This window comes from Tympanuchus pallidicinctus, unplaced genomic scaffold, assembly GCF_026119805.1.
Source record: "Tympanuchus pallidicinctus isolate F22 unplaced genomic scaffold, pur_lepc_1.0 scaffold1, whole genome shotgun sequence".
Lineage (NCBI taxonomy): Eukaryota > Metazoa > Chordata > Aves > Galliformes > Phasianidae > Tympanuchus > Tympanuchus pallidicinctus.
Genome location: NW_026294618.1, coordinates 6,290,194 through 6,302,437, shown reverse-complemented (window position 1 = coordinate 6,302,437; position 12,244 = coordinate 6,290,194). Strand labels below are relative to the sequence as shown.

At 45.1% G+C, this 12,244-nt stretch overlaps 2 protein-coding genes across 14 annotated transcripts in view; one reads left to right on the top strand and one right to left on the bottom strand.

Annotated features, from left to right (window-relative positions):
- OST4 (oligosaccharyltransferase complex subunit 4, non-catalytic) overlaps nucleotides 1–12,244 on the top strand; it is a 223,238-nt gene that overhangs the window by 160,143 nt on the left and 50,851 nt on the right. The gene's annotated exons all lie outside the window — the stretch shown is intronic.
- Nucleotides 1–12,244, bottom strand: part of DTNB (dystrobrevin beta) — a 188,207-nt gene that overhangs the window by 130,473 nt on the left and 45,490 nt on the right. For all 13 annotated transcript variants that reach the window (XR_008208815.1, XR_008208844.1, XR_008208843.1 and 10 more), the window contains exon 10: nucleotides 8,068–8,192. Coding sequence is in view for 9 of the 13 variants with exons in the window: in XM_052692300.1 (XP_052548260.1) it covers nucleotides 8,068–8,192 (125 nt within the window). In the remaining 4 variants the exon portion in view is untranslated. The remainder of the gene's footprint in view (nucleotides 1–8,067; nucleotides 8,193–12,244) is intronic.

Sequence of the window (12,244 nt, the reverse complement as noted above, 5' to 3'; positions counted from 1 at the left end):
CGTCAACCGCCGGCCCCAAATCCTCCTCAGGGCTGCTCTCGAGCCGTTCTCCGCCCAGCCCGCATCTCTCCAGCCCGCCCAGGTCCCTCTGGACGGCATCCCTTCCCTCTGGCAGCCGCACCGCTCCGCTTGGTCTCACCTGCAGACTGGCTGAGGGCGCCCTCGGCCCCACTGCCCGTGCCGCCTGCACAGACGTGACACAGCAGTGCTTCCAAGCCCGACCCCCCAGGAACGCCTCTTGTCACTGGTCTCCACTTGGACACTGAGCCATTGGCAGCTCTCTGAATGAAACCATCCAGCCAATTCCTTATCCAGCAAGCAGTCTATCCATCAGATCCACTTTTATCCAGTGTCAAATGCTTTGCACAAGTCCAGGTAGATGACATCATTTGCTCATCCTCTATCCCCTGTAACTCCATCATAAAAGGCTACCAAGTTTGTCAGGCATGACTTGCCCTTAGCGAAGCCATGTTCCACCAACCACCTCATCTTTATCTTCTACGTGCCTTAGAAGGCCCTTCAGGAAGAATCACTGATCTTTACTTACAGCGGGCAGATCTGCCTTCTCCAAGTTCTTCCCATTGCTTTCTGCAACTTGGGCAGTGTGGCTAGAGCCCTTGCCAGTGAAGACTGATGCAAAGAAGTCTTTGAGCACCTCAGCCTTCTCTGTATCCTTTGTGACCAAGTCTCCAGTTTCCTTCTGGAGAGGGCTTACATCCTCCCTGACCTTCTTATCACTGATAGATCTGTAGAATTAATCACAGAATTGTAGGGGTTGGAAGGGACCTCCAGAGCTCATCGAGTCCAACCCTCTGCCAAAGCAGGTTCCCTACAGCAGGTCGCACAGGTCGGCATCCAGGCAGGTCTTGAACATCTCCAGAGAAGGAGACTCCACCACCTCCCTGGGCAGCCTGTTCCAGTGCTCCGTCACCTCACTGTAAAAAGTTCCTTCGCGCATTGGTGCAGAACTTCCTTGCTCCCCTTTATGTCCTTGGCTAGATTTAATTCTGTCAGGGTTTTAGCTTTCCTGATCTGATTCCTGGCTGCTTGGACAACTTCCTTGTAGTCCTTCAGGTAACCTGATCCTGCTTCCACTCCCTATAGACTTTCTTTTTGAGCTTAAGTGAGTCCAGGAGCATCTTGGTGATCCACAACGGCCTTCTGGCATTCTTGCCAGCCTTTTCAGGATGATTTTAGAGGTCTTTTCCAACGTAAGCCATTCTATGGCTCCATGAAAACATGAGCTAAGTATCAACAAAGTCTTTTTGAATGGACTAAGGTTCTTCAGACACCAAAAACACCTGTCAGTTCACAATTTTTGAAAGCAAAGTGGATTTTTACAGCTAGCATAGAAGACTGGAGACTTTTCATTACAAAGTATACACAAATTTAGTCTTGATAAACATTGTGGATAAAGAAGATTCGTAACGTAGTAAATAATGCTGACATGGTGATCACAAACAGTAATCCTGATCAACAAGCTAAGGTTGTTAAAACAAGCTATTTTAATAGACCAAACACCAAGTGACATCTCTATGACATCTCTGATGTCAGAGTTGGATGGGCCATGGGCCACCTGATCTAATGATGGCAATCAGCCCACGGCAAGGGATTGGAACTATGACATCTCTGATGTCACAGACACAGAGAACAGAGCTGTGTTTCAGAAGGCAGTGGCTACAAAAAGGAGCAGGGATTGTAGCAGGCATGTAAGGCAATCTGCGGGCAGCAGAGCTAACCTGAGCCTACAGCACAGACGTGGAGATGTATCAGTGCTTGGATCAGCAGAGAAGGGGAAAAAGAGCAAGTGCTGGAAATGAAACACAGCTTAAGTGAAAAATCTGAAATAAGACACAAATATTAAGCAGGGATGATAAGCACTCCCTCAAACAATTACTCAAGAACTGGCACCTTTGTAACCTCTTAAAGCCAAGAAGGTGTGACTTTCTGTTAGATAACCTTTCCCGAACACAAATTACTGGGCTTGGAAAGGAAGGAATGTGGTGACATTTAATGATCAATGAGCACCAGGTGGTCAGAGAGGCTGGTTTAATATTTTCTGATCTTAACTTCTATGAAGTCATCTTTGATGTATGTTTGCAATAAATACCAGCAACCAAAGCATATCTCTGGTTCCTTTGCTTTGTGTTGATGGGAATTTTATTTAATCTATTTAAGAAACTGATTTGGATCAGCAAGTCTCACTTCTAGGAGGAAAGATCTGAATTGTCTTGGAGCTTTTTTGCAGTCCTTACATGAGGGTTTTCCTGGAAGCTTCCCTACACAAAAGGAAGTCATTTGTTTGCAACTGTCACTGAAATTCAGCATTCTGATGAGGAAGCTGGAGGATGAAGGAGCACAACAGTGCTGTATCAGATCTGCTGCTACCCCTACCCAAAGCAAGGCAGTTTCAGCAGCAAAGCACTCTGTAATATTTTACAGAAGTGTAAAATGACACCCTGATAAGCAGGTGTTTCAGTGCCATGCTGCACACCAACCTCCTCCTCTTGGCAGGAGAGAGGAGCTTTTCTTCCCTCTCTGATCCTCAGAGCTTTTTGGCAACTGCAAGATAAAGATTCTTACCAAAAGCAGACTCATTAACTTATCCGAGCAGGTTTTAGCCACCCCCTGTTCATACTGCAAAAGCAATAGGAATCTGGGTCAAGAAAAAGACAGGTTTGTAGGCATTTTTAGGGCAATGTTGTAACCCCAGAGGCTAACATGAATGCAAGGAGACCTGGGTGGTGGAAAGGTCCCGGTCAGCTTGGCTTCTGTTCATTTTTCAAGCTTTACAGTAGCAGTAGATAGGGGGATTTGATCTTTGGGAGATCATTGCTCCCTCCAGGGCTTTAAGTTGAAGCAATGGCAGATACCCAACTCATTGATGCCTGGGGAAACGTCCACGGGGAAAAGAAGGGAACAGTAAACAAAGTTTTTGAATTGTCAAACAAGATAAAATTCCTGGCCAGGTACATCTGATGGGACTGGAGACGTTCGTAACCCACAAACTGGTTTTCTTACTGTAACACCTTCACAAAGATCTTACAAGCTGTGTTTAGCACTATCAGTCAATAGCACCAACACGAATGCATGGAGGAGAAGGACCTGGGGGTGCTGGTCAGTAGATGGTCAGCTGAACGTGAGCCAGCACTGTACCCAGGCGGCCAAGAAGACCAAGGCTTGTATCAGAATTAGTGCAGCCACGCTGCCTTATGGAGCACATCCCTGGTGCTTCTTCAGTACATTCTGTGAACTTCCGACATAGAAAGTGCTGTATGTGTTTTCCATAGATCATAAGGGTGGAAGGAAATACTGCAGTAAGAGAGCTTCTGTCAAGCACAGAACAAAACCAGACTGGCATTCCTATTTGATAAAAAAATACTCTCCTCTTAGTTATAAAGTTCCAATATTCCACCACTTTCAAATTTGCTAATCTACTCTAACCACTACTCACACTTACTATTAAAAAACTGGTTTTTATTTTCATTCTAAATTTGTCTAGCTTCATCTCCTGGTCAGTCTATGTATAAGCCTGCCTGTTAAAGCTCCCTGGATGATACTTCCTTTTCCCAGGATACACGTTTCTAAAACTATCAAATCATTCCAATATCAATGTATTAAATTGATTAAGCACATCACTTGAGCTGCTGGACTCAAGCTCTTTGAACTCAAGCTTGTGCATCTTCTAGTATCTCTTCCAAGACCTTGAATTCTTTTCACTGACCTTTTCAACCTTTCCATCTTCTTGGTCCTGCAGTATCTGTCTGTTTGTGGGTGCTCTCATCAGTTTGCTGACCAGGACCTCTCCACCACCAAGGCTGACGTTATCTCCTTGCACTCATGTTAGTCCCTGGGGCTACAACATTGCCCTGAAAATGCATATCCAACCAATTATGTGCCATGACCTCCACTTCGGGAGTCATTTTTCTTAGCATTCTGTCCTTTTAATATTCTTCATTCCTCCAATAGTTTCCTAATTTCATAGAATCACAGAAGCACTCAGATTAGAAGAAAGACCTCTAAGACCACCGAGTCCAACCCCAGCCCACCCCACCGTGCCCACTGCCCACTGTGTCCCTCAGTGCCACATCCCCACAGTTCTGGAACACCTCCAGGTTTGGTGACCCCACCACCTCCCTGGGCAGCTGTGCCTCTGCAGCACTGCTCTTTATGAGAAGAAATGTCTCCTAATGCCCAACATGAACCTCCCCTGCTGCAATTTAAGGGCATAACCTCTCATCCTACTACTAGATACCAGGGAGAAGACACCAACCCTCACCACACTGCCTAGCAGTGATTTTATACTTTTCCTCCTGGCCATTAAAACATGAATTAAATACACAGAGGCCAGGTCTGCAGGACCTTGTTTTAAACCAAGCACTTATTCAGGAATCACAGAATCACAGAATCACAGAATTGTAGGAGTTGGAAGGGACCTCCAGAGCTCATCGAGTCCAACCCCCTGCCAAAGCAGGTTCCCTACAGCAGGTCGCACAGGTTGGCATCCAGGCAGGTCTTGAACATCTCCAGAAAGGGAGACTCCACCACCTCCCTGGGCAGCCTGTTCCAGTGCTCCGCCACCTCACTGTAAAGAAGTTCTTGCGCACATTTGTGCAGAACTTCCTATGCTGCAGTTTCCAGCCGTTTCCCCTTGTCCTGTCTCCACTCACCACTGAAAACAGTCCGGCCTCGCCATTCTGCCCCCCACACCTTAGATATTTATAGACCTGGATCAGGTCCCCTCTCAGTCTCCTTTTCTCAAGGCTGAACAGACCCAGATCGCTCAGCCTTTCCCCATAGCAGAGATGCTCCAGGCCCTTCACCATCTTTATGGCCCTCCGCTGGACTCTTTCCAAGAGATCCCTGTCTTTTTTGTACTGGGGAGCCCAGAACTGGACGCAGTGCTCCAGATGAGGTCTCACCAGGGCAGAGTAGAGGGGGAGGATCACCTCCCTCGACCTGCTGGCCACGCTCTTTTTAATGCACCCCAGTAAGCCATTGGCCTTTTTGGCCACAAGGGCACACTGCTGGCTCATGGCCAACCTGTCGTCCACCAGGACACCCAGGTCCCTCTCCGCAGGGCTCCCCTCCAGCAGGTCATCCCCCAACCTGTACTGCTGCATGGAATTATTCCTCCCCAGATGCAAGACTCTACACTTGCTTTTGTTAAACCTCATCTGTTTTTTTTCTGCCCAACTCTCCAGTTACATCAAGGACAACTAGCTCAGCACTTGGTTTTCAATTGGTTGTGTATCTGTTGATGATTGTTTTCCAAATGGTGCAGCGCTCATACTAAGTGCATTACTTCAACAGTACCACTTCACTAATCACAACTAATCTGATCAAGAAGATACAAACTGAGTCTGACCACATGAGTTTGCCAAAAGCCCGTGTATGCTGATTGGCACCAGTTAGGTTTCTATTTACTGGTCAACAAATTAGCTTCTTTACTGCTCCATTAGTTTATTTGCCATCAAAGTCATGCTGGTAAACTCAACGTGTCAGAAACTGCCCTGTGCAATTCCAATCTCTCTCCCTCCTTGGAAAAAGAAAGAACAGGCATTTTCCTCCTGCACTCTGGGAACTTTCTGATTGCTCCAAGACATCAACAACCAGCAGCAAGTTTCCAAATTAAGGAATTCTGCACCTATTTCAGTCGGGACTGAAAACACTGAAGGTGAAATTCCAGCTCCTTTTGGATTACCTCCGAAAGGGACCAACAGCACGCTGCACAACTGCTCACAGCCAAACCACAGTCTGGAAACTGCTCTGGAAACTGTCATCAGCACTGACCAGTTTTATTATTTTAAGGCAGCAACAGGACAATTTCATTCTGTTCTGTATTACCTATACTAACAACGTATGCCCATTTCTCTGTCCCCTCAGCAATCCTTTTTTTCAAGTCCCTCTCCCATACTGCACAACTCACAGTTTGCATTCCTTCTACCAATCTTTTCTTGTTCCCTGGAGCAGTGCAGCTTTCTTCTCGCCACCCTTCCAAAGCTTTCCTGCAGGGTGACACCTGGCCAAGTGTTCTTAGACAGCTCCTAGTTATTAATATCTTTATGTTCGCATTATTTACTCGGCTGACACTGATTCCAGCTTTGTGAGACAGACTGCTAAGTGCTGTTAGATGCTGGTGTGCACCTCATTTACATGCAAGAACTGTAATCAGGTCATGATCACTTGCACCTAAATAATGACTCATTGTAGCCCTGAGCAATTTCTCTTTGTAACCTGAATGCTAGCAAAGAATTCACCCTGGATATGTCCCTTTTCATGCTTACAAACTCTTTCCTCTATTTTTATTTTCTATTCCTTTTAAGAAATTCCCACGGCATCACTCATACAGAAAACCCAAAAACCAGAACCACTACTGTAATTACTTTCATGCACTGCACTTATGGAACTGCATATTCTTTTATTTCCCTTAGAAGCACTATATGTTGCACACTCTGAACTGTGAATGCTGGTGAGCTCCAGCCAGGCAGCAGCACGGACAATCTTAAAATGTGAACAGATTCAGGATGATTCACCACTCAAGAAAATTTATCCCCACAGAATCCTTTTCTATGAGTCTGAGCAGGACCTCACAACAGAAAATCCACGTTTGAAGCTTAATGACAAACTGCACGGCATCCAAACCACAACACAGAGGTAGGCAGTCTAATTCTGGGGACAACAAGCAGCCTTGTCCTTGTACATCCAATATGTCTTTCATTAAGGAGAGCTCGGAACTGAACAGTAGCATGACAGACTTTTTCTTTTTTTATTTATGAGTTGAATTACACAGCGAACATCAGAATGATGATATTCCATTGCACCACATCCAACTCCACTCAGTGCATAGGACTGGAGAAAGTACAACTGTTGGGAAATATTCCGTGATAAAAAGAGAAAACAATCACATGGCTAATTACAGATTGGTAAAGCTCAAAACTACGTTTTTAAGGAGTTCAGCACTGCAACTACTTTTTCAGATCAAGTTATGGATCTTCCATACTTGATACAAAAGAAAATCACACCACGCTAATTCTCACTGCTCCACCTTCCTGGTACCTCGACGAGCCACCCTCCAGCTTTCTCTTACTGAAAGGAGTGTATAAACAGCCCATAAAAATCATCCAGCACCAGGAAAGGTCACAGCAGCACATGCTCATGTTGAACTGTCAGCAGTTCTAAGACATTCAGATTTGAGTCATTTGGTTTTCCAGCTGGATATTGTGACAACAGACAGCAGTTCAAGAAGAACCTAATATTTACGACAACACCCAAAGGAAAACAGACGAGCATCAACTCTGCTTACTCTCAGAACTGCAAATTGCTGAATACTCCTGAACACAGGAATCCTCCATTTTATATAAATTATATCTCTTTTCTCCTCTTTCCTCCCTCTTCTCTGTACCACGTGCTTAAATTTATCCACGTGAGAAGACTGCAACTTTTCCCAAAGTCCTACAGGTATTAAAATCATAGAATCATAGAATCATGGAATGGCCTGGGTTGCAAAGGCCCACAGTGCTCATCCAGTTCCAACCCCTGCTGTGTGCAGGTCACCAACCAGCAGCTCAGGCTGCCCAGAGCCACATCCAGCCTGGCCTTGAATGCCTGCAGGGATGGGGCATCCACAGCCTCCTTGGGCAACCTGTTCCAGTGCCTCACCTCTCTCTGGGGGAAAAACTTCCTCCTAAGATCCAACCTAAACCTCCCCTGTCTCAGTCTATAACCATTCCCCCTTGTCCTATCACCATCCACCCTTGTAAAGAGAAGTTAAAATAGATTTACTTGGGTGCTCAGTTTATTAAAAATAGAATGTGCCAGAATTTGAGGATTTTCTGAACTTCTACTCTCCCTGGCAAATCAGGGAGGCAGACTGACTTGAGGTGGGTTCAAACGAACACCAGTACAATGGTATTCTACCAAAATCACTCCATCAGTTTGACTTTATAATTCCAACCCAAGGCCTCTTTCCAAAGCCCCACACAACCACACAGCCTTAGATTCATATCACTGATTATTCTATATTGCTGATTAAGTGGAAGCCCGATTACAACAACAGATACTCACACTATATGTGCAAGATCAAGTGGCTTTTCTGGCTGTTCAGGAAACACGGGACGAGGTGGTTCTCTGCTTGGTACACAGCCAAGTGATTTACTGATTGCATGGCTCAGCTTCTTCGCAGGCGATTTCTGGTTTGGAAAAGAAGTGACCAAAATGAGACCACTGTTACAAAGAGCAGGGAAATGTGTGCAATCAGATAACAGAGAAACACGAAAAAGAGAGTTTTCGGAAACATTCATTTCTGCTACACCACACCAAGGAGTTGTAGAATCATACGATCGTTGAGTTGGAAGGAACCTCTAAAGGTCATCTATGAGTATAGAAACTGCACAGATGAGCAAGTTGGGTTTTGTTGGCTTTTTTTTGGGGGGGGCTGGTGGTTTGTTAGTTGCTTTTTTTTTTTTTTTTTTCTTTTTTAGTGTTACAATACTGAAAAATGAAAGTAGTTTAACAAAAATATGTAACTTCAAGAAATACAATGCTCAGTGTTTGTGTCAGAGCGGAGAACCAGCGCAGGGATTTCCCACCTGCTCTGAGGAAGAAATAATGACCTGATGCAGGAGGAGGTCCATCACCTATCTTAAAATGCTGTTCACTCCTCAAGTTTACGATTTGGAGGCCAAAAAATTCTTTTTTCAGAAGTAACCCACCAAGTGCTGTATTTCTGATCCAACTCCCCACACAGATGCTGCAACCTTGTGGCTGATTGCTAGTCCCTCTCAGTTCCTATCCCTGTAAGATGCTCCAGTGGGAAATTTGGTTCAATTCTGAATGCACTTTTAATCATAGAATCAATAAAGCTGGAAAAGACATGTAAGATCAAGAACAACTGTTAACCCAGCCCACCATGCCCATGTCCCTCAGTGCCACATCCCCATGGCTCTGGAACACCTCCAGGGACGGTGACCCTGGGCAGCTGTGCCACTGCAGCGCTGCTCTTTCAAAGCAGAAATTGTTCTTAATATCCAACCTGAAATCACAATTCAACTTCACACTGATTTAAAGAGAAGGCAAGGCCACCCAGTATCGGGGTACACACACACTTACAGTTAACATGAATGAGTACCTGGCAATTAATGACAATTACAACGGATTACACAGTTAATAATTACCAATCAGTGAGCTTCTTCATTTCTGGGCCTCTTGGCTTTAGCAAAAGACAACAAGCAATGAAGGTTTTAGAGTAGGGAATGTGCGTGTGAGAATGTTGTTCCCTCTGAGTTTAGGTGGCTTGTAGCAGATCACAACGCATTTTAAGTGAAACACTCAACTAAATTGGAAAATAACAGAAGATAAAAATTCCTTTCAAATTAAAAAAGAAATACGAGTTGGGTGCCCCTAAGAATACATTCGGACTTCTGGTTCTTAACTGAAGTTTTATTACCTTCTCCCATTCTCTTACAATTCAAGTTGGAGCGAAGTGAGAACTGTGAGAGGCACAACTGGAGGCTGCCTGTTGGAACTCGTGATGAATGTTGGTTTGGAAACAAAACCACGGAAACATAGAATCACTAAGGTTGAAAGAGACCTCCAAGATCAACAAGGCCAACCATCACCACCACACCCACTGAAATTTCTTATGGTAATTTCTTCCTGTTAGTACAGGAGGATTCCTGTGGTGGACAAAGCGGCTTTGGAGGCAGCTGAGAAGGGCCACCTGCCTCTTCAGTGTGCAGCTCTGGGCTCTGCAGACAGATCTGAGCCCCATCCAAGCACTAATGCAAAACTGCTTGGCTGGATGTACAGATTCTTATGGCTGAAGTGCACAGCGCTCTCGCCACAGAGGGTTCTACAGAGGAGCAGCTGCCTTTAATTATTTTGAAAACTAATGAAAAATCACAATTCATGCTTTATGTTATTTCCTACCAAACCCACAGTGAAATTCAAATGATCATCTTTCATTTTGCTATCACATGCAACGATAGTAAAAAATTCTGGGTTTCCTGAATTCACCCTACATGTTGAAAATTCCCACATACACTTATCTCTAGATGTTCTCTGCTTCTAGTCTCGGTGCATTTCTTTCCTTTCCCTTTATCGTGTTCATCTTCTGGTTTCTGCACAGACCATCTATCTCACAGTGCCTTTTCTGTGACCTCTCTGCAGCATGTTAGCCTATTTTAAAAGTGTTTTTCCACTGTGGTAACAGACATTACATCCTGTCGTGCTACACCACCATTTATATTGTCAAGCAAACGCGGTGCTGCGTAGAATGCAGAAATAGAGCAACTTCACTTCATGAAAATGATAGAGGAGAGATAATTTCCATCGATTCCAACTTTTGAATGATGATTCTCAGTGTGGCTGAGAGTGAAAAAGGCAGAATGTGCCGAAGAAGCACTTCACTGGCAAGTGCACCTGGTAGGGATAGCTGGTTTCTCTGAGAAATAGCATTTTATTTTGTTTCCCAATGAGCTGAGTTCTACTTTTCTGTCTCTTTGACATCTTTGAATGTCAGAATCATTAAGCATCTTTGAATCACAGAATCATTAAGGTTGAAGAAGACCTCTAAGGTCCCCAAGTCCAACCCCAGCCCACCCCACCTTGCCCCCTGTGGGCACCCTCCCCCCCCTCAGTGCCACATCCCCACGGCTCTGGAACACCTCCAGGGTTGGTGACCCCGCCACCTCCCAGGGCATCTGTGCCAATGGATCACCACGTCTCTTTCAGGGAACAAGTTCTTCCTAATACCCAGCCTTGCACTCTCCACCTCCTAGAAAAGCAAACAGAAGCCCTGCAGTCCCACGACCCTCTCCTCTACCACTGACACCACCACAAACTCCCCCAGTAACACTGTCCATTTGCCCATCTCTAGCACCACCAAAGTTTCACCATCGTCTTCCCCAGCTGTTCCTTCTTGACTTCAATCTATATTTGTAAATAGCTGGGAGCAAACTATGTTTCATGAACTATTTGCAACTTCCCATCACACTGGGATCTCAGTCATGTCCAGCTGGGTAGTTGGACACGCCACTGTGGTATCCCAGCCTCCAGGTTTCACACATCCTACAGTCCAATTTATGCTCTTCAGGTTTAAATGGAAACACAGCCTGTGTGCCTTTAATTTCAAATACTTTCAGTCATCACCCATTTCCCAGGGGCCCAAGGCAATTCCTCTACACTCAGTGCAGCCCCAAGCAAGCCAAAAGGTTGGATATCTATGGTTTAAGGAACCAAGGAGGCTTTTCAATAGCTACATTTCAGTGTCTGGTTGCTGAACATCTCAGAGGTCCCCTTCTTTTCAGAATGGTTACTTAAGATGTACAGTTCTGGGTTTCCTGCCCTCTGAACACCTCTGAAGTTCCCCATCTGAAGTGGACAACTGAATTACGGATAAACCAACTATCAGCTCCAGCACTGTTTCCCTAACACCACTTACAACACTACGTTTTAGATTATTTGAACATTTTTTTTCCAGTTCAAGGACTGAGCAGAGCAGGTAAATAGTATCAAACCCTTCTTTCTGCAGGCACAGCACTCACATGGCTGGCCTCAGGCTTTGTGCAGCTCTGGCAGGAAGCAGCAAAACCATACTCTTCAGTGTCACAGGTCTGAAGGTGGAGATTCTGAAGGGAGGTTTTTTCTTCTCCCCTGCTGGGCTCACAAGCCCTGCACTGTGCTGTGCCCTCAGTTAGCACTGTGTCCCCTCAGCCCCTGAGGACAGAATGGGACAAGCTCCACATGTTGTATTCCTTTAAGGCAGTCTAAGTGGAAAATTAAACGAACTAGAAATATAGGAGAAGCAATTTTGCAAACAAAATCTTATTAACAACTACTTACAATATTGCTAAACCATAACCTTGTAGATAACAGGGTCTGCTTGTTATTCTCCATTTGATTAGTGCTCACTGCAATGGCTTCCCAATGGAAGTCAAGATTTTATCCCTGTTGACACAGAACATTTGCTGGGCTTATTGATAAACCTTCCAAAGCCACTCATTGAAGGGTGCTTACAACTAACAAAGCACTATTATCTATAGATCAAGGAGTGGATCCTCCTGGAAGAGATGTTAAGCACACATGAGATGAAGAGGTGATCAGAGAGGCAGCACAGCTTCACCAAGGGCAGACTGTCCCTGACCCATCTGGTGGCCTTCTGTGATGGAGTGATGGCACTGGTGGACAAAGGAAGGACAACTGCTGTTGTCTGCCTGGACTTGTGTGAAGCCTTGGGCATGGT